The 24949-nt window shown below is 43.9% G+C and overlaps 1 protein-coding gene across 2 annotated transcripts; it reads right to left on the reverse strand.

Moving 5' to 3' along the window:
• Positions 1–20158, reverse strand: NECAP2 (NECAP endocytosis associated 2). Of its 2 annotated transcripts, none has more exons than XM_074218309.1 (8): positions 20046–20158; positions 15269–15369; positions 10812–10916; positions 10654–10735; positions 9384–9492; positions 6066–6246; positions 4458–4539; positions 1–3811 (listed from the first exon to the last, which is right to left on the reverse strand). In XM_074218309.1, the coding sequence occupies exons 1-8, from the start codon at positions 20135–20137 to the stop codon at positions 3763–3765; spliced, it is 801 nt and encodes a 266-aa protein (XP_074074410.1). In that variant the 5' UTR covers positions 20138–20158; the 3' UTR covers positions 1–3762. The 2 variants fall into 2 exon arrangements, with proteins under 2 accessions (XP_074074410.1, XP_074074409.1); XM_074218308.1 differs by having other exon boundaries at positions 4458–4542.
• Between the last annotated feature and the right edge of the window lie 4791 nt (positions 20159–24949).

Consider the following 24949-nt stretch of genomic DNA (forward strand, 5'->3'; position numbering starts at 1 on the left):
CACCCCCCAGCTGCAGGACTCAATAAGGACTTCATCAAGGGGCCCCTCTCCATGGGTACCTTCCTTCTACCTCACTTCCCACTTCTTTTCCAGATATCTCCTTCTGCCAGAATTAGGAGCTCCTTGGGAGCTGGGCTAGCTTTTCTTTCTCTGCATTCCCAGGGCTTGGCACAATGCTTGTGTTTCATGTTGATTAACTGTGTAACCTCCAATCCAGATAGGTGGCAGCTATGGAGGCTGTGCCTGGAATCAGGAAGGTCTGAGTTCAAATTCTGCCTCAGACACTTACAAGCTGTGTGTGACCCTGGGCAAGTCACTTCACCTCTGCCTGCATCAGTTTCCTCAACTGTAAATAGGACTAACAAAAGTACCTACTGCCCAGGGTTGTCAAGAACATCAAATGAGAAAAAATCTTTGTGTGTCAGAGCAGACAATATATGCTTGTTTTCTTTCTGGCTACTACCTTGGGGCTCAGGAGATGGTCAATGCCAGCAGCTACTCCCTAAAAAGAGCCACTGCTTTGGGGATACCAAGGGGCCCTCCCGCACTCACAGTGGGTCCTTTCTCTCTCTGACTCCTCTCCCCAGCAGGTGGGTATCTCAGACTAGGCTCCCTCCCAGCTCTTGGTGGGCTCTGCTCAGTCCCTGGCTGGCTAGGGCCACACCAAGGACACACAGAGATCCCTGGCATGGCCATCCTCCCTGGTCATCAACTCCAGGGGTCCAGGCTGCTGGTATCATGAGGCCTCTGAAAAGAAACTTTGCAGGAGGGATTGTGAACTTCATGACCTGACTGTGGAGTCTCATGGGGACGGCCCCAGCTCAGGTGCCTGGTGAACAACGTAGGACAAGAAAGTCAACCTGTTGGCTGTTAAGGGGATGTGGCAGCCAAGAATGGATGCCAATCAAGTGAAAACATGTACAAAAGATTTACTGGACAAACAAGCACTAGGGTTGGTTCATAGGCCAGAAGCCCAGAATAAAACTAGACAATGGGATCATCCCATTCAACCTCTTCATCTTGGAATCACCTGAATAGCTGGCATTTATAGAGCATTTTACTCACATTATCTCATTCAATTCTCACAACCACCCTGAGAGGGAAGAGCTATCATTATCCTCACTTTACATTTGGGGAAATGGAGGAATTGCTGGAGGCAGGCAGAGGTGAAATGACCTATCCAGGATCACACAGCAATTCAAGTCTTCCTGATCAGATTAAAGCTAGATGAAATCATATAAACTATCTGGGATCACTGGGTCTAACCCTCTTCTTTTCCCCTCCTTTCCTAGAATTGGAAGTCACTAGTCATCTTTTTTTTTAAGACTTTCATTCAGAGATGGGGAAATAAACAGCCTCAGAGGCTAAACTGGTCGAGGTCACTCTGGTTATAAGGCAGAGAGCAGAAAGGATTCTAACTCCTTTGGCTTCCAAAATCCAGTGTACTTTGCAGACTACTGCACATCGACTGAGCACAAATTCTTAAGTGTCCAAATTATTTTCCTACAACAAACAGTTCTGATCTCTGACTTTCATGTCAATCAGTATCTAAAAATTAGTGTAAGCTTAAGCTCCTCTCTGTAATCAGTAACCAGTCTCTGGTTATAACCCTGCAGTGTCTGGCAGAGGCCAGAGGAGGCTCGCACCACCCTCTGGGTGAGAAGTCCATAAGCACAATTGCCAGGAGAGATTGGGCAAATCACTTCACTCTCAGACCTGTTTCCTCATTTGAAAAAAGAAGGCTCATGAGGTCCAAATGGCAGTGTGTGTGTGTGAAATCTTTCACAAACCTGCTAAATAAGTGACAATCATTCTTGTTATCAGGGCCCATGAGGAGAGAAGGCTCCAGGAGAAGCAGATGCATGGGAGGGGGGGGATCCCAGCTCTGCTCTTATAAAGAAGTCACATTCCTCTTTCCCTAAGCCTGCCCTCTCCATCCCAGTGCTGAGCACAACATAGTAAGAGCTTAATAAATCTGACCTTGAACACTTAGCAACCGCCTCATGAGGAGTGTTCAGAGTCTCAACTGCTTAGGGTGCAGGCTTCTTTGCTTACTAAACTGGGGTAAAAAGGGTGCTGGGCCTATCTCACAAATAGTTACAAAGAAGGAAGGAAGGATCTCCACCACCACTACTAGAGGAGTGAACAGATAGGAGTTATTGCCTCAGAGTCCATTCCAGCTCTAAATTTTTCATCAAGAGCATCTGGCTAGGTGTGATCACATCAGTGGAAGAACACACCCCTTCAACAACAGTTCAGCCAATCCCTGATTCACAGAAGTTTAAGTAAACAGATGCTTAATGAACACACCCAAGTCAAATGTGTGTCCAAATATCATTTATTCTCATCTAGCTTGTTCCATCAGAAACGTCCTTATTCTAGGCACTTTTAAAAAATGCTGGTTTCAAGTGAACACATGCTTTCACACTTTGCTTCAGAAACCAACCAAACTTCTACTGAACAGGCCCAGAGAATAAGCAAAGGCACTTATCAGCCACATCATAAGGACAGACATGGTCAAAAACATTTTGATCCTTGACATAAACTAGGAAAGGCAAACATTTTTCTTACTTAAAAAATTTTCACTCTGATCCTATAAAAGGAGAGGTTTTCAGCATCTCTATCCTCTCCCAGGACTTCCAAGCAAAATATTCAATCCCCAAAAGAATGAAGCTTTTCCAACAAAAGATAACATATGAGGAGTACAAGATGTGAAAAGGGATTTCAGAGGCTTGCAGAGATAGAATTTTTAAAAACAGTACTGCAGGTAGGCACCCCTGCCTCACTTCCCTTGGAGTGGCTCCCAACCTTCATTCACAGTGCAGTAGGAGAAAGGAAAAGAAAGTGGCTGTCCTTGGACAAGGCCTTAGGAGACTCCCAGAGCTGGCCCAGCCCACGCACACTCTCCTTGGCAGGGCACGACTTCTGGCTCTGCTTGGCATGGTGACTAGTGCCACTTGGGGCACCGGGCTCCTTGCAACATGGAGAGAGATGACAACTGCCCCCGGAGCCCCTGAGATTGGGGGAAGAGGACTAGGGGAGGCAAAGAGTAGGTGAGCACTGGGCTTGCCAGAGATGGATCCCTCCTGAGGTCCTGGAACGGGCAGTTCCCCCATGTTAGTGTGAATTAAGCAGATCAGCAAAGCAAATATTAAAAAGGATGGCTTAATACAAATGGGTATTTCTTGATTTCCTCCCAGGGGGCCTTCTCACTTCTTAGGCTACTGGGAAACTTAGTTGGGTACCTCTGTTCCCATGGAATGTACTGGGACCAGACTTTAGTAAAAGGGTGAATGGAGGAGGGACCCCCCTCCATGCCAACTGAGCTCTCACTAACATGTAAACACTGGTGAGGAGGCTTCAGCCAGGGAAGCAAATTGACTCCCAGCTCTTGGATGTGTAGGAGATAATGGATAGTCACCTGAAAGGCCTGAAGCCAGGGTCCTAGCCCCCACTGGAGCCCTGAAGGAAGAGAGCCGGACTTGGCCTCGGTTACTTGAGTCCCCCTCGTAGCTCATGGGCTCTCTGCACCTTGGTCCCTATTTTCAGTGCTGAATTCCAGAGTCTTCTACAATGCCCAGGCAGCCAAGCAATGCCACAGAGACAGAGGAGCAGGACCTGGGGGAGGCAGAGGAGGAAGACGAAAAAGAGGCAGATTCCAAATGGAGAGGTGGAGGAAATCTGGATCCTCCACCCTTTGGTCCACAATGAAGAAGCTTCTTTCCCAGGAGACATGTTGGGAAAGCAAAAGGAAGGTCCAGGTCAGAACTGGACCCAGTTGGAGCTCTGCTGAGTCTGGCCTGAAGTTGACCTGGGAAGGGGAAACTGTTATGAGTGCTTTTAAAATAAACTCAAGAGGCACCAAAAAATGAAAGGCTTCTTAGCTCTGCAAAGAGCAACATCCAATAGGCAACAATAACAAATTGGCAGCTTGTTTTCTAGGAGGAACTTAAGGGAGATAATAGGAATTTTATGGGACTCAGAGCAGGCAGATGACAACAGAGTCACAACAAGGTACTTCCCACCCATGACATGTCATGTTCTGAGGGCCCCCCAGCTCTGACATCCTGTGTTCTAAGGGCCCTCCCAGCTCTGATATCCTGTGTTCTAAGGTTCCCTCCCGGCTCTGACACTGTGTTCTAAGACCTTCCTAGCTCTGACATTATCTTTATGAACAGTGCCAACTCTAATACCCTCTGAAACAGATATTAAGAGTCTTCACAAATACTGTTGTGCCAATATTTCCAACATGTGCCCTTTCCTTCCTAGAAAGGGGATCTCAAAAAGAGAGGAGAAATAAAGAGCACATGTGCCCATTTGCAGCTCTCTGCCTCCCAAGACCTGGGTAATTCTGTTCTTCTCCTGGCAGAAGCAAAGTGTATTACCAGCTCTAGGTTAACCAAGACGCCACCCAGCCCAATGTCATTGGACAGAATGTAAACCAATGTAATCCTTACCCTGAGGCTGTGGCAAAGTCACCCCAGACATCAGCTGCTACAGCAGTGGTGGACTTGAGCTGGGGCCAGGGTAAAGTGGCATCTGCTGGGTAAAGAAAATAGCAAGGTAGGAGTAGCTGATTTCTCCAGTCAGACACTAATCACCCCCAGAATGCAACCTTACAAAGGAGGTGCTGATGTTTGCTGAACTGAATTAACTTTTTGCTTGCACACACTGTGCCAAGTAGATGGAAGCAGAAGAGACCAAGATCCCCTCTGTTCAGGACCTAATCTCTGGATGCTTCCCCTCCTTACCCCCAACTTTCAGCAGCAAAGAGACAGGCCCCAAATTCCTTTCTCAAGAAAGGAAGATTTTGGGAGTAAGCCATTTTTTCTAGCTAAACTGGCCTGCCTGGTTATCCATTGTCAACACCCATGTGCACCAGCCCTCAGCCATTCTGCCCACTTCTAATGATGACCACTGGAGTCTGACACACCAGCTGCCAGTCCAGCTAAGAGCTGAGGGCTATCTGGTCCTCTCTACTGACTTGATGATTTGGGGATTTGACTCAATCCCATGCCACAGCCTCTGCCTTTAGGACCAGGACCGTGGCAAAGACAACATGCAGAGAAGAACAGGAGCAGAGAAAGCCCCAGAAGGACACACCTGTGACTGGGGGCCAGCAGGAGCTCCTCTGGGAAATAACAAAGGTGGGGGGACCTCCAACACAGCTTTGGGAGGCGGGGAGCAGCCCCCAGCATTTGCATCAGAAGCCTTCCATGTGCTAAGGACCAAAGGAAGTCTGGAGAGGCACAGAAAGGATGGCATGAGTCCAGGAGGGGAGGGGGGTCTCCTGCCAGGGAAATGAGGAGGCGCTGAGGGGACAAGGGCATTCACAGAGTAGAGCGTGGAGCATGGAGACGGGGGTCCTGTCTGAGGAGCCCCAAGGGGCCAGTCCGTGGAAGCATGTTGCCAAGCCAGGAAGGGGCCTGGGGATGGAGAGTTTGCCAGGCTCCAGGATCGAAGAATGACAGGAGTGACCTGGACGGAATTGGGTTTTACAGTAATGGCCTTGGCAGCTAAATGGAGGAGAGACTGGAGGTGGGGAGGCCGACCAGAAGGCCTCTTATTGAGAACTGAACAAGTCTGTGGCTGTTTGAGTGGAGAGGAATCTCCAGGAGAGATGTTGTGGAGATCTGGGTGCCCCCAACAGTAACAGAGATGTACAAAAGTGGGAAGGCCTTGGAAGGAAAGCTATGGAGTTCTCTTTGACTGAGGTGTGTAAGATGTCCACAGGACAGCCAGTTTGTGAGACAACAGTTTAGCAGAGAAATGGGGGTGTACAGATCTGGAACCATAGCACATGGGGGAGAACACTAAATGGAGAGAACAGAGGAGAGGGTCCAGGACAGAGTCAGTGCTCATGACCTAAGGTAGGAGACCTAGAAGCAAGGTGGATAGGACAGGGAGGGGTAGACGCCCTCACCAGCCCCAGCATGGCTCCTGCTCATCCTTCCCATAAGGGATCAGCCCCAAAGATCTGCTAGGATCCAAATGCACAAAGAAGACTCTGCTGCTCCTCTAGAAGGTTTCCAAAGGACAAAGCCAGCTCCCTGGCAGGTATTCACCTGGACTTGGAGCCACTGCAGACTGGGCCTGGGTCACACCTATGGCAGAGTGCTCCCTGGGGGAAGGGGGCTGAGCAGAAACTTTGCCCCCTGAAGGAGGAGGGGGAAGGAGGTTCATTCCTGCATTCCCAGATGTTCGGGACTTGGCATTTCCAGTTGATGCTTCCTTCTTCTTCATATTCTAAAAATAAGAACAGAATTATATTACCAAGTTAAAATGCTACAGTCGGAAGAAAAATTAAAAAACTGAATGCTGATGTTATAGAAAATAATTAGAGAGGAACCTAGAATTGACCTCTCCTATTTTGCAAGGCACAAAAATTTTTGCAGCAGGGATAGTCTAGGTCCTAAGGGTACCCCCCAGGTCCAACATTCTATGTTGCTTTCAAATGGCCACTGACCTCAAGAGTAACTCACTCCACCACCAGGGCACTTTCCACTAGGCCACAGTTGCTTTGCTGCCTGGAAATGGCCCCTGAGAAAAGTAGAAGTTTGAGAGGGTGGTGGGGTTGGCTGACCAGCACCTCAAAAGGAGAGGGGCCCAGAGCAAGAGGTCAGCCTGCCCAACAAGTCAAGACTCCCCTCTCCAACACGTGCTCAGATAGCCTTTGCTTAGGACACTTGGTGACTTTATTTGGGTCATATAATCCTGTGGAGCCTAAAGCTCTACAAGGCACCGTCTGTTACAAAACAGATTCCATCTTGATGAGGACAACATGCTCATAAATCTGGAACCAGAAGGATTTCAGATAAGAAATCTGAGGTCCAGGGGATGGAGTGATCCACCCCCAAGTCCCACAAGAAGACTTCAGGCTCTGAACAAGGTCTCACGACCCGGGTTCCTTCCTTTGGGCCAAACGTACAACTAAAATCTCTGCATGTCAGAAAAAAATGAAGGTAAGATTTCGGAAGACAACACAATGACTTCAAGTCATTATTAATCCAAAACAATTCCAGCACAAATAACTTCATTATAATTCTGTTTTAATGTGGAAAAACATTTGATCTACAAGTCCTTTGATCCAAAGTCATCACCAGAAAAAAAAGAGCAAGTAAGAAGGAAGAGAAGGTTTTGGGAACATAAGGCAGAAGTTACCAGAAAGCATCCCAAAGAACCAATCCCTTGGATCATGGCTTTTCTAATCTATGCTCCCAACCCATTACACATCCAATAACATTCATTCCAAGTTAATATGCATGAAAGGATAGCAGGCTTATGGTGTTCATTCACTGAGCATGGTAGTCAAGAAAGGGAATGCAATCCTGGTTGCATTCAGAGGTGGGAGGACCACCATATTGTAACCTGGAGTCCTTCAGTTTGGGTGGCAAGTATAGGGAGGACAGTAGTAGGCAGGCTATCAGGGAAAGAAGGTATGCCAGCACCGGAAAGGGAGGAATGAGGGATGGAAAGGCTAGGAGGAAAAACCTCAGGAAACACGAGAGCTTCCTTTAAGAACTAAAAGGGCTAGCTTGTGGAAAGAGGATTAGCCTTGTTCTTCTCAGCTCCAATGGGCAGAACTAGGAGAAATTGAGAGGAAAATTTAGGCTTCATGCAAGAAAAAATGATAAACAATAAAAACAATTCAAAACCACAAAGAGCTGCCTGGGGAAGTTGTAGGGTCCATCTCATTGGAGGTATTCAAGCAGAGAATGGAAGACCATCTGGGTTGTGGAAAAGACTCATTCAGATATGGGTTGGAGAAGAACATCCTCAAGCCTCTTCTAGCTCCAAGATGCTGGTTAGCAATGTCCCATCTCCTTAATTTACTCCCTCCTTCCCCCCACCCCTTCCCTGTTCCTTTCTTTTCTCCTTCCTGCTTTTTTCTTTTTTAAACAGATTAGGTCTATCTCTTTAAGGACCCTCCCTGGGTAGCCTGGCTGGCCCCCCACTGCTGGCCCCCACCCTCACCCCATGGTGCCAGGTTTAATGGTAACATCCAATCAGCTTTCACCCTCTGGCATCTCAGAAGTCTAGTATTTAAGAAATCCAGGATAGATCAATGTATACCATGGAGACAATGTAAAGACTAACAAACTGCCTTCTGTGTGGGGGGGGGGGAAGAAGCAAGAATGGGGGGAAATTGTAAAACTCAAAATAAATAAAATCTTTCTTAAAAAAAAAAGAAATCCAGGAGCCTCAGTCTCACCGTGGCAGAGATCACCATATGTCCCACCAAGCCTGTCCACCTCCTGACTTTCAAAGAGTTATATCCAATTCAATGTGTAAGAAAGCACCCTGGTCCACCACAAAGAGTCCTAGAGTTGTGGTGGGATGACTAGGGATCAAGTCAATTTAAAGAGCATCACACAGGGACAGCTAGATGGTGCAGTAGATAGAGGGCCGGTCCTGGAGTCAGGGGGATCTGAGTTCAAATCCGATCTCAAACACTTCATAATTACCCAGCTGTGTGATCTTAGGCATTATGTGACTAATAAGAAAACAGTTTACATGACTACACATGCATAACCAATCAAAACAATGAATGTTAAAAACTTGTTTTTAACATATAATTGGAGGGAATAAAACATTACTTAAGAACAAATATTACAAAAAATGATAGGTAGAAACTACTATTGTATATTATTGGAAAACAAAATATTTTTAAAAATCATAAAAACAAACAAATAGATCTAAGTTTTAAAAAAAAGAGTGTTCTGTGCCACTGGGTTCTTTGGGAGCTCTGGCATTCTCCTTTGAAAAACCAGAACCAGCCAATCTCCCAGGACCCTTTTGGCTGTCCCATTTAGTATGCTAAAGTCACTTCTGCCTGTGACACTCCAGACTTAAGGTTTCATCCAACTCTGACTTTTCATGGGGAGCCTCAAGTGAAATGGAAAAAGGACCAGACATACAAGAATATTTTCCCACATGGAGGTTGCTCTGGACCATCACTCAGGTGCTAGTCTGTTGCCCACAGCAAAGCGATCAGAGAGCACCATCTCACACCTCGGTTGGCTTTTCCTCCTGATCACAAATTCCTTTTCACAGTCTCCCTGAGAAATTCATCAAGCAGGAGCAAATCTCTTTAGATCAGAACCTAACAAGCTGGCCTCCAGGGAGGAGAGGCTCTGGCTCTGCTCAAATACATCTGCTCACTTGACCTCATTGATTTCCCATTCTCAAGAGTCACTAAGTAGCTCAAAGAAGCCAAGTCATTTTACGATGCTAGACTATTTCCATGTCTAGCTTTCCAAGGCTCTACCCCTGAGCCTGAGCTTCCAGGAAAGATGAGAAGACTCCCCAGGTCACAGGGAGTCCAAAAAGCACAGGCTTCACTCCGAGTTGCCTAAGCCTCAAGAGGAAACACATGGTCTCACCGCAATGTTGAGCTTGATCGTCTGGCCCTCCTTGAAGCTCAGGTCTAGCTTAGGGCCTGGGGTTGGGTTCTGTGCTTGTTTGGCAAACTCACATTGCTGCTTCACCCACCTAGGGAGAGGAACAAGACAAGGTGAGGGAAGAGAGGGGGACAAGGCCAAGAAGGCATCCTGCCCCACTACTGGCCACATCAGCCCAAGTCATTGAGGAAGTACCTCCTGTGTAATCATACTTCTAGGAGGCAGGTGCTGCTGAGGACTGTCTTGGTGGGGCTTGTGACACAATCAGGCAGTTAAGACCCTCATGACAAGGAGCACACATTCTTCATCTTACAAGAGGCAAACAACCCAGGGTCAGCACCCTTAGTCAGGAGCTTCTGAGGTTGAGAATTTGCTCATCATTCATTCATTCAATAGGCTGGAGGAGAGGGACACACAAGTAGAAACCCTGAGCCTTGCCTTTAAGGGTTGTCCTGAGAGTTTGTGAGGTATTGGCCTGTGAGCTACTCAAGGAGCTAGAAGGAAAGTTTTGGATAAAATAGAGCTAGGGGGTGGGGGGAGGGGAGGCAACAAAGCTGAATGGAGCAGCTTATACCTTCCAGGGTACAAGGCTGTGCAAAGATACAATTAGCCACCCTCAGGAAGAGTAGTTGATGGAAAACTAGATTCCAAGGTCCAAATGAACAATTTCAGACTACCCTTTGGGAATGAAGCAATTCACAAGCAGAAAACTCAGAAGAGTCCTCAGTAACCATGTCATCAAAACTCCTCAGACAACAGACAAGGAAACTGAGACTTGCCTAAGATAACACAGTATACACTATCAGGATTTGAATTTGGGTCATCTGATTATAAATGCCTCTCCCCTGATCCTCCATGAATGATGGAGGGTTTAAATACAATGAACAGTCAGAAAAGAAACTGGTTGCTTAGGTCTAAAGGCAGTCAGAGAAGGTGAGTTCTGAAGATGGGGATGTCTGGCATAAGTGGAGAAATGAGAGAGGGCATCACCAAGGGCAAAGACCAGAGCAGCCGTTGGACAGCCAGAACCCATAACAGATTCTACCCCGGCACCAAACGGTTGACCCAAGAAGAGGCAAGGATGCCTTTCCAGGTCTCAGGAGGGCATGGTTGGGCAGTTGGCTTCAGCTCTGCCTGCTCTGCTGGTTGATGTCAGCCATGCCAGCCAGGAACTGTAGCCTTCGGTTCCATGATCTGCAAAGGGGAATCTTTCCACCCAAGAAGTAACCTCTCCAGGGGGCTGTCCACTCACTTGAAATGGTCCTGCAGCGCTACATTGAAATCAAATGCATCCCCTCGGTCAGTGAAGCCAACGCCAATAAATGCTCGCCTCCCTGTGGAGAACACAGCAGCCTGAGTTTCACAGTCATAGGGGCAAGAGGCTTTCCCCCAAAGAGGCAGCTCACTTACCACTTCCATCCTCGATCCGGACGACAAAATATCTGCTGGAGTCTGTCACACTTTCTACAGCAATGCTGGGAAACTGCTCCACGGGTGCTTGGGCGAAGAGCTCTCCTGAAAGTGGGAGTCCACATGAGCAATCCTTGCCCCGGGATTACCAGGCAACCTCCCAAGAGCCACGCGCCCAAGGGGCCACCCCCAAAGCCAGATCAATCAATGTCTGGTAGAGGAAGAACACAGATGAAGCCTAGAAAGAATGAAGCTGAGAGACCTCAGGTGAGGCACCGCCCCTTTCTGAGCTTCCATGTGTGCACCTATATAAGGGGGCAGGGAGAACCCCCCCTCCAGAGCTCCCATGTCTCCTTAGGTTTACAGAGCTCTTCACAGGCATTCCCTCACTGGAGCTTCCTCTAAGGTATTACTGTTCCCATTTTACACCAATGAGGAAACAGTGGGAGGAACTGAGGAGCTAGAGGTAAAAACTGGGGGGGGGGGGGGGACCTGAGCCCAAGACTTCCCGATTCCACGCCACCCTGCCCTTCAAGTCTCCTAAAGGCTCCAAGATTTACAAAGCACTTGGATCTCAAGAACCTTGTGAGGTGGAGTCTATGAGTGCTACTGTCCCCATTTCATAGATGAAGAAACTGAGGCTCAGAGAGAGAGTTGTGACTTGCCCCTGGGCACATAACTGGTAAGTATGAATTCAGATTGAGTTGAATACTAGAAAGAATAAATAAATCCTGAGGTTCATCAATGTTGGGAGTTCCCATACCAAGTGAAGGAATAATGAACTAAGCCACTTCTGATAAGAAAAGGAATGGCAGATGAGTCTGGGAAGGCAGAGCGGGGCTGGTACATTTGAAGAAAGACAACTGATTTCATTCAGTCTTATGAGAGACTAAAGGACTGATGAGGCCCTTTCACAAGGGGGGCCCATCTTTGGACACAATGGAATTGCTTGCTCCAGTCAGACCACTGTCATCATTAACTGTCATAAAGTTGACTTTCTCATGAGGGCAGTAATCTGTGGGCCTTCCACTTTATATATTTTCAAAAAAGAACTTAGTTGGAACCCTCCCTTCCTGAGCATTCCCCCTTTCTCAGTCTCAGCACTTCTCTCTGTAAATGAAGACAATTAATAAACAGGTCTCTAAGATTCTTCCCAACTCAAGAATACTATGGTTTTCCAATCTTTTTGCTGTGATAATTTCATCATCACAATGAGAGGCAATATTGGCACCCCAAATCCAGGGCTCTGAGCTCAAATGCTGACTAGTTGTACAGGCCTGGACCAGTCAACTCATCAGGAAAATGGAGCCAAGAAGAGTGGTACAATGCACCTTCTCAGAAGACCATTGGGAAGACATAAAGCACCAGCAGATAAATAATGAAGTTACAAAAAGTAAACAATGTAAAACCAAGAGTATTCACCAGAAGTCAGCATTCTCTCTGGCTCTAGTTTTGAAGGGGGAGGTGGGGAGAAGGGGACTCCACTGTTGATTTTGTGGACCTTACAATTTATGATTTCAAATTTATCAGAAAGTAGAGAAACCCAATGGCAGAATATGAAGAGTCCTAAAGTCTCTTTCAGGAGGTCGGTCCAGAGGCAAAGTCCCCCAGAAGAAAAAGAAGACAAAAGAATGTATAGGTCATAGAATGAAAGTATTCAAATTCAAGTTTTTCATTTGACAGATGAAGAAACGTAGGCCCAGAGAAATGACTTGCTCAAGGTCACACAGTGAACAGGGGGATAGATCTGGATTAGGCACTGGTCTTCTGATCCAGAATCCAGTGTTTCAGCCACTATCTGTGGCCACTACCTGTAACACCTCCCTATACTGAGTAGGTCTGTCAAAGCAGCAGAAATAAATATCAGCTATTGTCTGGGAAGTTTATATGGACTCATATGTCAGAAAGCGCTGGAGTCAGATTCAGTCTCTGACACTCACCAGCAGGGTGACAAGCAATTTATCTTTTCTGAACTATGATCTCCTTGTCCGTAAGACAGAGACAATAACCATCACTGTCTTAGGACGTTCTAGGGTACTAGAGATTCAAACGAGACAATCTCCACTTTAAAGGAGGATAGAATAGTTACTTGTTATAATCTTTATTATTATCCAACACTTGCAGAAGGGCTTATGGAGCCCACCTGTGAGAACCCTTGGGAACTGTTCCCAATCCATTCTGGTCCCACCTCTCTCCAAGGCCACTTTCAGCCAGGACTGTACCTTAAAAATGACAACTATTTACCTCAAGGAAGTGCTGTGATCTAAGCCTTGCTCTGTACCTTCACACCCCTCACATCTATAATTCTTTAAGATGTTACAAAGCACTTTCCTTATGGCACCCACCCAAGAGGTAAGCAGTGTCACCTATCTAGGCCACAGGTCTGGAGTCAAGAAGACCTGAATTCAAATCCAGCCTCAATGAGCTGAAGGGCTGTTTTGGGGTTTTTTTAACAGGCTTGATCAATTTCTACTGATTTCAGTTGCTCATAAGTTTTGATACACTGGGCCACATAAAAAAAGCACAGCTACTACATGAAGAGGCAAGATTTGAACTCTGGCAGCTCACTCCTAGTCCAGGGTCTCCCATTACACTGACTGCTGGAGGGGGTGGATATTCACAAAAAAAAAATAAAGCTATATGAGACTGAGGAAAACATAAGGGATTGGGACTTGGTAAACTATTTCCCTAGAAGGCTATTTCTTTTCAATTTGTTTTCATTTTCTTTTATTCTGAACTTAACATAAACTAAAATGAACATCTGCATATACTTTGCAGAAAGGAAGAGTACAGGTATATCTCGTTATATTGCACTTTGTTTTTACTGCTTTTAGATATTGCATTTTCACAAACTGAAGGTTCATGGTAACCCCACATTGATTTCCAACAGGGTAGACTCACATTGCGTCTCTCTTGTCACATTTTGGTAATTCTTAGAATAATAATGAAAAAGTTTGAAATATTGTATCTGTTAGGGGAAATCAGTGATCTTTGATGTTTCTATTGTAATTGTTTAGGAGGATCATGAACTGTGCCCATATAAGATGGCAAATCTAATAGAGAAATGCTATGAGTTTTGACTTCTCTACCTATTGGCCCTTCCTCTCTTCTCTCTCCCCTCCTCAGGCTTCACTGTTCCCTGAGACTCAATATCAAAACAGTTGATACAGTGGCCTCTAAGTGTTCAAGTGAAAGGAAAAGTCAATCATGTAGCAAACTTCACTGATGATTTATTTTAAGAAATTGACACAGCAACTCTTACCTTTATCAGTCATCAACACTGAGGCAAGACCTTCCACCAGCAAAAAAAATCATGGCTCTTGGAAGGTTCAGATGATGGTTAGTATTTTTTAGTAATAAAATATTTTTTATTTAGGTATGTATATACTTTATAGTCATAATATTATTGTACACTTAATAGACCATAGCAAAATATGAACATAATTTGATATGCCCTGGGAAATGAAAATTTTCACATGATTTACTTTATTGCAGTGATCTAGAAACAGAACCAGGAAAAAATCTCCAAGGTTAGCCTGTATTGTATGTGAAATGGGGCCTCTCTACTACTTAAGAGATTGCTTTGCTATTGTAACCATTTATGTTTTGAAGACCCATTCTCCACAGGATACTACTTCTCATAGGTGGATCTAGCAGGGAAATCATAAAATTCATGTCTGAATCTTAGTACTGACCCTCATGAGGTGACTTAGGAACAATTCCCTTCTCTGGATCTGTTTCCTCACCTCTAAGTGATCTTTATCCAGTCCCATGCAGCTCTAGGACCATAAGCCAGCACAGTATATATGCAGTGTGGAAACAGTACTGAAATAAGAGTCAGAAAGACCAAGGTTCAATTCTAGTTCAAGGAATTACTCACTATGTGACCTTGGGCAAGTCACTTTCCCCTTCTAGGTCCTGCTTTCACTTGTAAAATGAGAACAATAACAGTGCTTACCATACAAGGTTAAAAGAGTTCTTAAAGAACCTTTGGACATTGTACAAATTTGAGTCCTCATCATTGTCATTATTCAAGTTGATCAGGTGGCATAGAAAAGGATTTATGCCCCTTCAGTGAATGGGCATTTTTCACTTTGAAGAACCATTCAGCTGAGGAAGTGAAATTCCTAAGCACACTAGTTACAAGGAGTAGAGACCAGCACACAATTCTCATCTAAACGATTCCCATCTAAACTGATGCTTTTGCATTGGAGATAGCTACAAGAAAGTCACTCCAGACTAACTGGTAGGTCTCTTCCTTTATTGTTTTCCTTTAATACTTAGAACTCTCTTGAATATAATATTTTCTACAAGTTAGATGTTGAGATGAAAGTATACTGTTTTCTAATGAGGCTTCTTTGACCACTGCTATAAAAGGCTGGACAATCTCTGATAGCAAGAGTGAGTTTTCTATGGGAGGAAGCAAGAATAACACTTAGGCCTCCCCTCTTCTTTACCTGAAGTTTTGTCCTCCAGTTTGATGTAAGCCACCTGCCCCTTTGCTGTTATCCGCAGCCGCCCACTCCATGATGGCTGGTCCAGCTGCCAGTCTGCAGCCCTATGAGGGATAAAAACCCACTGAGATGCCAGAGCACGGCCACATCCATTCATCAGCTGAAGGCAGTGTGTGCCCTAAGCCCCAGAGAATGGAGCTATTTTCCTAATTCTTTCAGGAATGTCCTTTTCATTCACTACACTTCCCAAAGAAGAGCAAATTGCTAGGATGTATCCCTCATGCAGCAAAATGCTAACAGACTGAAGATCTGGTTTCACAATGAAACAGTAGAAAGGATCATGGGAGAGCAAAATAAGATGGGAAGGCTAAGAAGCCATTCAACTCTGAATACTGACAATAAGCAATTGTGGTCATGGAAAAGAGATGATGAAACTCATTTCCTTCTCAATTTAAAGGTGGCTGACTATGGGAGCACAATATTACATATACTATCAGATGTGATCATTTTGTTAGTTTTGCCTAACCCTGAAAAGGATACAACACAAGAGGGGGACATGTCAGAAAATGGTTGTTATACAACATAAAATATTTCAGTAAGACTTTAAAGAGTCCTGTTCTGGGAGTCAATCATCATTTATTAAATGTCTGTGCCACACATTGGGAATACAAGAGCATGGCTAAGACAACTCCTGCTCTCAAGAGAGCTTACACTCTATCAAGGGGATAGAAGAAAGACATGTACAAGCCACTTCAATACATGTAAAGGAGACATCTAGAAGCACTAGTAACACCAAAGAGGGAGAGGTCACTCTTAGAATCTAACAATATGGGATAGGAAGAGTGCTCGGATCAGAGAGGATTTCATTGAAGGAGTTGACTTGAGTTGTGTCATGAAAGAAAGAACATTAACAGATGGTAATGGGGAGCGTAGGAGGGAGAAAATAGACAACTCCCAGTCCATAAATGTGTTTGGAAGGTGGCACCCAAAAAGGAGAGGGCAATTTTGGCCTTCATTCAGAGTGCTAACTTTCAAGAAAAAGAAATGTAGTTCCCCTGCACTCTGCATTTAGACCTCATCTTGGAAGGAATGGAGAGAATAGAACAATAAAGGGACTACAGTTCATGCCATATGAGGGGAAATTAAAATAGGGATTCTCAAACTTTTGGGTCTCAGGATCCCTTTATATGCTTAAAGATCACCAAGATCTTCCCCTTCTAAGAGCTTTTATGTTGGCTATTATCTGATGATATTTATTGTATTGGAAATTAAAATGACTTAGCATCATTATGAAAATAGTTTTGATCTTACTGACCCCTCCTTTAAAGATCACAGGGGGTCATACTTTAAGAATCTCTGAGTTGAAGGAAAAGGGAAGGTAGAGATGAAAAAGCTCAAGAAAGGGCACTTGAAATTTCCTGCTAAGTACCTGAAGGACTACAAAGGAGAGATCAAATAATGTTGCTTGGTCCCCAAGGGAAATGAAATGATAGGTGGAAGCAGCCAAGAAGCCAACCAAGATTTGATGGAGCTTTGGTCAAATGAAAAGAGCTGTCTCAGGTCCACTCAAGGAACCACATGTCAGAGTATGGGACAGGGATGGCCGTTGAGGTGCTTTCCCAATTCTGTGAAATTTCAAATTAGAGAGTTTATAAAATATACTTGGTAGCCAACAAAGATTCCCTGAAAATTTCAATCATATATATTATTAGACCCCCACTGTGTGAAAAGCAGAAGTGACACAAACAAATAAGTGAATCTTTGAGGAGAGATGGGACATGCCCCATTGGAGTAGTCAGGGAGATGCTTCTGGGCAGACAGAGGAGGAAGGGCTGTCAATGGGAGGAGACCATTGGCACATCTCTTTTCCGGTCTGTTTCCTTCCCTTTAACAGGAGGGCTGCTCTTAAGGCCTCTGGACACCCTGCTATGACCTATGAATTCCAAGAGGAAAGAACAGAAAGAAGGAATTCTGGAGAGGAAGAACAAGAGCAAAAATCTGTAAAAGTAAAAAAAAAAAAAAAAAAGATGAAGAAATTTAGCACCAAAGGATATTACTGGCAGAAAGAAGACTTGGAACTAAAGCCCTAAAGTGAGAATTCTTTTAGCCCATTCTTAAGACACTAATCTCAGGTTTGCTTTGAGGAAGCAGCCCAGGAAATACCCCAACTCATAAGAGCCCTGCTTTTCCAGGAAAATTCTAGCACGTGCTTGGGTCCACTTCAGTGCTGACTTCTGAGGACAGCCTTGGGAAGGCAAAGGTTTGCAAGTCTCAAGATGCCTAATCTATTTCAAGATCCACAAAAATGCAGAACTCTCAAGCTACAATTTAGTAGGGTAAATTTTCGGTTCCTTTTCCTGAGGACCCTACACATCTTACAATGAAGATCAGCAGAGCTTTGCACATAAATAGTGCTAAATGAGTCAACTTACAGAGATAGTACTTCCTCTTTCTGCACCTCAGTGTCCTCATTTGTAAAACAAGGATAATGTTTGTTACTGCCAACTTCACAAAATTCAGGGAAGAAAAGTTCTCTGGAAAAAGTAGAACTATTGGAGTCATACAAAGACAACACAACCAGAAGACAAAGTCAGACTCCCTGGTTTAGTCACAACTCTGACATCAACAGCCTATCACAGTAAAAAGTGTAATCCAATGTCTCTGGAGACAGAGAACCTGGGTTTGAATCTCATTTCCAAGGCTGCCTTTATGCCCTTATACAACAACTAACACTCACATGTCATTTCAAAGTTTGCAAAGAACTTTACAAATATTATTTTATCTGATCCTCACAACAACTCTGGGAATTGGGTGTTGCTATTATCTCATTTTACAGATAAGGAAACTGAGGCAGATATCTGCTAAATCACTTGTCCAGGATCAGTCAGCATATATCTAAGGCTGGCTTTGAACTGAAGTTGTGAAATTCACTTCCTGACTCCAGATCTATTGCTCTATTCACTGAAACAACCACCTGCCTCCCTTAACATCTCCCCATCTCAGTTTCACTAGACGATCTCTAAAGAGCATCTCCATACCATTTTTGGTAACATCACTTTCATGAGCTAGAATTTTAAAAAAAACAACATGTGCTGACGACACTTTGGGGAGGAGTGGGAAGAAATGTCAAGAAAATGTCCCAAACCAACTAAAGGCTCATAAACTGCCAAGAGATCTGAAACAGAATCAAGAACTGAGAAATACATACACACTTATTTGTGCATCAAGGCAAACCAGGGAGGCATCTCAGGAAAACCCCCTAGCAAAATAAAATTTCCAGAGTTTTTATTTCTCATGTCCTATGAAGCAATCAAACAAACTGTGGAAGTCTCAGTACAAAACCTCTGGACCAGTGCCCAGGAAAACTAATAGAGCAGGTAGTGTGACAGGTGTAGATTTTTCTGGATGGAGGTGTGAGGGAGGCAGAGTTTCCTTCCTAATCAACTTATCACACTGCCTTACTCTCCCAAACACAGCTGGTTGGCTGGGGCTGAAGTTACACTTTGGGGGAAAGCTCAGGAAATAAGGAGGAGCATTCAAAGTCATCTTCCACTATAAGAAGGGCCACTGAAAGGGACTTTGTATGATCTCCAGTCCAACTTTCTCATTTTACAAGTGAAGAAAATGAGGTCCAGAAAGGGGAAGGGTATTTCCCTACATTCCACTGGAAGAGGCAGAGCTGGACTTGCTCCGCAAGTTCCCCAACTCCAAAGTCAGTGTTCTCCCCCCAGTGCTGCTCTGCCCTTCCTATAGGTTGATTTTAGAGTGCCCATGAGTCCTGCCCATTGCATGTGAGATTGTTTTATTGAAGACACTAGACAGCTAAGTTGTGAAATGGAAAAGTTCTGGGCTGGGCTGAGAGAGAAGATCCTGGGAGGGCCTGAACCCAGATCTATCACAACTCACCTTCTCCAGGCCTCAGTATTCCCACTTTAAAATATAGAGGAAAGACCGGGTGACTTAGGATATGGACCAGCTTGGGTCTGCACCAGAGACTGGGAGAAGTTTCTGTCGTTTCCCATATCCTCATCCACCAGACCTGAGTATTTGACCCACAGCAGGATTTCTAAAGCTCCTTTTCCACTGAAGTCTATTCTGGCTTTCAAAGCCTATTTTGCCATGAGATGACCTGATGAAAGGATGTCTTAGCATATGGAAGGGGCGCAGAAACTGTGAGAAGGGCCCCAAATTCCGCCCCTAGGATCATATCAACAGGTGGGCAGTGGAATCTGGATGGACAGAGTCCAAGGGCGCTGGAAGAGGCCCCTCGGGGCACGGGGTCCAAAGCTCTCCAGCGACGGCCAACTCCAAGGCCCATGGGGGGCCTCCAGCCAGGCTTCCCAGCCCGGTCCTGCTCTGGGGCTGGAGCGCGCGTTCTCAGGGCGCCCCTCAGGAGACAGAGGGGGGTCGGGGAGCCCCCGCCCCCACGAGGGATTCCGTTGGGGGCGGGGCCTCCGGCGATTCCCCGGTCAGCTCGCCCTGCGGCCCGCGGACGCGCGGGTCCAGCCCGCCCCACCTCGTCCTGCTACAGGGTTGCTTCTGGGTCTGAGGCCGAATCCGCGCTCGGGTCTTGCTGGCTCCCGGCGCCAACCAGGAGGCCCTAGTGCCCGTGACACCCCCGGCGGCGCCGCGGGGCTCGGATGGGGTGGGATGCTGGAAAACCGGCGCTGGGGAACGACCCCCGTCCGGGCGAGCGCGCTCATCCCGGAAAAGCCAAGCCGCGAAGTAAGCCCGGGAGAGCGGAAGAAGGTCCCCGAGGGCCGGGGCAGGCGGCGCTCACCTGTAGCCGCGGTTGGTGGCCCGCGGCGGGATACGGTAGACGTGCACCTCCGGCTTGACGCAGAGAACCGACTCGTACTCGCCGTCCTCCATCTTGGCAGCCGATCCCGGACATCCGGCTCCCCGGAAGGGGCGGGACGTCGAGCTCTAGGAGCGGAAGAGGCTAGACAGAGCGGCGCCTCGTTCTCGCCCTGCCCCATAAGCCCCTGCGGCTCTGAGTGCGCGCGGCCGGCGGGCCCTGCCTGGGCCACGTGACGGAGGACGAGACCTCCTCCGCCCTCCCTGGGCCTCAGTTGCCTCCTCTGTAACATGAGGGCACCTGTAGCAGCCTCGCCCCTCCCTGGCACTTCCTGCTCCAAAGCCCCCCCGACATTCGGACCTTCCAAATGGGTGCTTTTTTTCCCTTTTGTTTCACAATTTTTTTTTGTTGGCTTTTTTTAAATTTCTTCAAGGCAATGGGGTTAAGTGACTTACCCAAGGTCACATAGCTGGGCAATTCTTGAGTGTCAGAGGTCAGATTTGATAGTTTGTCAATTTTTATGTTTGTTTTTTAAGGTTTTTGCAAGGCAATGGGGCTAAGTGACTCGCCCAAGGTCACACAGCTAGGCAATTCTTAAGTGTCAGAGGTCGGATTTGAGTGTCAATTTTTAACATTCATTTTATTTTTTCATTTTTTTCGATGGATATTTTTCCAATTGTTGTTAGTAAAGTTTTTCAACATTCAATTGGGATCAGTGTATATCATGGAAACAATGTAAAGACTGGCAAATTGCCTTCTGTGGGGGGTGGGGGGAGGGAAGAAAGATTGGGGAAAAATTGTAAAACTCAAAGTAAATAAAATTTTAAGTACAAGAAAAAAAGTTTTTCAGCATTCATCCACATGAGTTATGCATATTTTTAAATGAGATGATTTCCTTCCTACCCCCTCCTCCCCTCAGCATCAAACAGTCGGATGAATATTTTTTTTTAGTTTTTTTTTCCCAAGGTCACACATCTTGGCCCCTAGCAGCCCCCAGTCAGGTGAATACTGTACATACACATTTGTGTTTAACAAATCTACAAGCTAGTCATTTTTGGCATGAGGAATTAGGATTAATGGAACAGAAAGGAATCCATGAGATAGGAAATAAATACATTAGAGAAATTTTTAACAAGTGAATGTAGTGTTTAGATTCTGTAGGGTGTTGTGGGTTTTGTTTTGCTTCTTTTTTTAATTAAAGGTTTTATTTGAGTTCCCCCCACCCCACACAGAAAGCAATTTGTCAGTCTTTACATTGTTTCCATGTTGTACATTGATCCAAATTGGGTGTGATAAGAGAGAAATCATATCCTTAAGGAAGAAACATATAGTATAAGAGATAACAAGATCAGACAATAAGATATCAGTTTTGTTTTGTTTTTTCTAAATTTAAGGTAATAGTCCTTGGTCTTTGTTCAAACTCCATAATTCTTTCTCTGGATACAGATGGTATTCTCCATTGCAGACAGCCCCCCAAATTGTCCCTGGTTGTTGCACTGATGGAATGAGTAAGTCCATCGAGGTTGATCATTGCCCCCATGTTGCTATTAGGGTATACAGTGTTTTTCTGGTTCTACTTGTCTCACTCATTTGCTTCATTTTTTAACATTCATTTTTTAAAATTTTGAGTTCTTATGCCCCAACAGGTATAAAACTGTATACTCTTTGACCCAGAAATACCACTACCGTGTCTGTATCACAAAGAGATATTTTTTTTTAGATTTTTTGCAAGGCAAATGGGTTAAGTGATTTTCCAAGGCCACACAGCTAGGTAATCATTAGGTGTCTGAGGTCATATTTGAACTCAGGTCTCCTCCTGACTCCAGGGCTGGTGCTCTATCCATTGTGCTACATAGCCAGCCCCCACAAAGAGATTTTTAAAAGGAAAAGGATTCATGCAAAAATATTTTTAGCAGCTCTTTCTGTGGTATAAAAATCTTGGAAATTGAGGAATGGCTGAACAAGCTATGGCGAATTATGGATTATTATAGAATACTATTGTACTTTAAGAAATGCTAAACAGTATTGGGGGAGGGAAGGGACAAAATAATAAAATAACAAAGTAAATAAAAAATAAAAAAGTCTAAAAAAATCAATGCTAAACAGGATGGTTTCAGAAAACCTGGGAAAACATGTGAACTTGGATAAAGTCTGAGATTTCTTCAGGAGAATATTATAGACTAGAAATAGTTGAGCTGTGTGTAATGTGTCTTCTGCCCCTCCTCCCCGACAAGTAACTTAAGGTTACCCTGATCAAAATGTAAAGAGTAGGGGCAGCTAGGGGCCGCAGTGGATAAAACACCAACCCTGGAGTCAGGAGTCCCTGGGTTCAAATCCGACCAAAAAAAAAAAAGAGTAAACTGACCCCTGTCTTATCTGGATTGAAGTCCAGATGTTTCTACATTCCTTGTCATGGAGGGAGAGAAAGAAAAACTTGTCTTTGAATTATATGCTTTTTCTTTAGAGTAATTTATGCATCTAGATTGTGAAGACCCCATTCCTCACTAATGAGGATGGGTCAGTGGGTCACTTTAGGATAAATAGATTTTGGATTTCTTGCTCCTTTATCTTTTATCTCTCCTTGTTTAAGGCAGAGTGAAGGGTCCGATTCTCAAGAATTAAATAAAACTTTTCTATTCATACCTTGAGAAATCTCCGAATGTTATTTAAGTGAGTAGACTCATCCCACACAAACTGATGCAAAGTGAAGTCAGCAGAACCAGAAAAAAGATTGTACAGTAACAGCAATATTGTAAGGATCATCAGCTGTGAATGATTTAACTATTCTCAGTAATACAATGATCCAAGATAATTCCAAATGATTTATGTTGAAAAATGTTATCTCCAAAGAAGAAACAGTAGAATCTGAATGCATATCAAAGCATAGTTTTAAAAACCTTATTTTTCTAATTTTTTTGGTTTATGTTTTCTTTCATAACATGACTACTATGGAAATATGTTTTGCATGATGGAAGAAGCATATAACATATCAAGTTGCTTGCCTTCTCAAGGGGTTGGGGGGAAGAGCAAAGGAAAGAATTTGAAACTCAAAATTTAAACATAATGTGAAAATTTTTTCTTCATATTATTAGAAAAAATAAAATACAAAAACTAAGAAGAGGAAAAAAATTTGAGTTCTAAATTATCTCCTTTCCTTCTCCTCTCCTGCACCCACTGAGAACGCAAGAACTATGATAACAGTTATAAATTTGAAGTCAGTCAAACCATATCTCCCTATTAGCCATGTTGCTAAAAAAAAATTTTTAAATATGAAAAACAGGGAATATAAAGAGAGAAAAAAATATTTTTCAGTCTGCATTCAGAGTTAATTAGTTCTCTCTCTGGTAGTGGGTAGCATTTTCATCATGGGTTCTTTAGAAATTGTTTTGTACTACAGTTGATCAGAACAACTAAGAAGTCTTTCACAATTGGACACTGTTACAGTATCACTGTTACTGTGTACAATGTCCCTCTGATTCTGCTAGCTTCATTTTGCATCACTTCATATAGGTTTTTCCAAAACTACTCCCCTTGTCATTTCTTATAGCACAATAGCATTCCATCACATGTACCACAACTTGTTTAGGTACTCCCCATTGATGGGCATCTTTCAATTTCCAATTCTTTGACACTGCAAAAAGAACTTTTATATAAATAGCTGTATACATATAGGTCTCTGCTTTATCTTTAATCTCTGGGTTACAGACCTAGTAGTGGCATTGCATAGTCAAAGGGTACATACGCTTTTATAGCCCTTTGGTAATAGTTCCAAATTGCTATCCAGAATGGTTGGATTAGTTCACAACTTTACCAACAGTGCATTAGTGTCCCTATTTTTCCACATCCCATTCTGCATTTGTCATTTTCCTTTTCTGTCATGTTAGTCAATCTGATCAGTATGAGGTGATGATACCTTAGAGTTGTTTTAATTTACTTTTCTCTAATCAATACTTATTTAGAGCTTTTTTTCTTGTGACTATTGATAGCTTTGATTTCTTCTGAAAACTGCTTGTTCATAACCATTGACCATTTGTCGATTGGAGTCTGACTTATTTTTATAAATTTGATTGTTTCTTTCATATTTGAAAAATGAGACCTTTATCAAAGAAATTTGCTATAAATTCCCTCACCCTAGTTTCCTGCTTTCCTTCTAATTGTCTGCCATGCTTTTGTTTGTGCAAAACCTTTTTAATTTCAGGTAATCAAAATTATTTGTTTTATATCCTGTAATGCTCTCCATCTCTTGTTTGGTCATTAAATATTCCCTTATCATAGATATGATAGAAAAAATTTTCCATGCTCCCCTAATTTCTATCACCGTTTATGTCTAAATCATGTACCCATTGGTAATACAGTGTGAAATTTTGTCTGTCTAGTTTCTGCCAACCTGCTTTCTAGTTTTGTCAGCAATTTTTGTCAAATAGTGAATTCTTATTCCCAAAACTTAGATTTTTGAGTTTATCAAATAAAAGGTTACCATGGTCATTTATTACTGCTAATCTATAGATCCAACCCATTATTTTTTGGTCAATACCAGTTTTTCTTGATTATTACTTTGTAATAGAATTTATTATCTGATACTGCTAGACCAGTTTCCTTCACTTTTTGTTTTCATTGATTTCCTTGATGTTCTTAATTTTTTGATCTTCCAAATGAATTTTGATTTAGTTTTTCTAACTTTATAAAATAATTTTTAGTAATTTGATTGTTAAGTCACTAAATAAGTACATAGAATTGTCATTTTTCCTTCCAGCCCTCTATAGCTGTAGAGAATGGGAGTGACTTATTACCCCCAAATTTTTACTTCATGTCAGGTACTGAGTTGCTCCCTGCCCTTCCAACATACCTAAAGACAAGATAACAGGACAACAACCACAATAAAGATG

Source organism: Macrotis lagotis, chromosome 1 (assembly GCF_037893015.1).
Source record: "Macrotis lagotis isolate mMagLag1 chromosome 1, bilby.v1.9.chrom.fasta, whole genome shotgun sequence".
NCBI lineage: Eukaryota > Metazoa > Chordata > Mammalia > Peramelemorphia > Peramelidae > Macrotis > Macrotis lagotis.

What these genes read in the sequence shown, in the direction of transcription:
- NECAP2 (XM_074218308.1), bottom strand. Translation starts at nt 20,137, where the DNA reads ATGGAGGACGGCGAGTACGAGTCGGTTCTCTGCGTCAAGCCGGAGGTG. An exon ending in ACTGGAGGACAAAACTTCAG is followed by an intron (nt 10,917 to 15,268) that starts GTAAAGAAGAGG and finishes TCCCACTTTCAG; the next exon opens with GAGAGCTCTTCGCCCAAGCA. An exon ending in TGCAGTGGCTCCAAGTCCAG is followed by an intron (nt 4,543 to 6,065) that starts GTGAATACCTGC and finishes TTCTTTACCCAG; the next exon opens with CAGATGCCACTTTACCCTGG.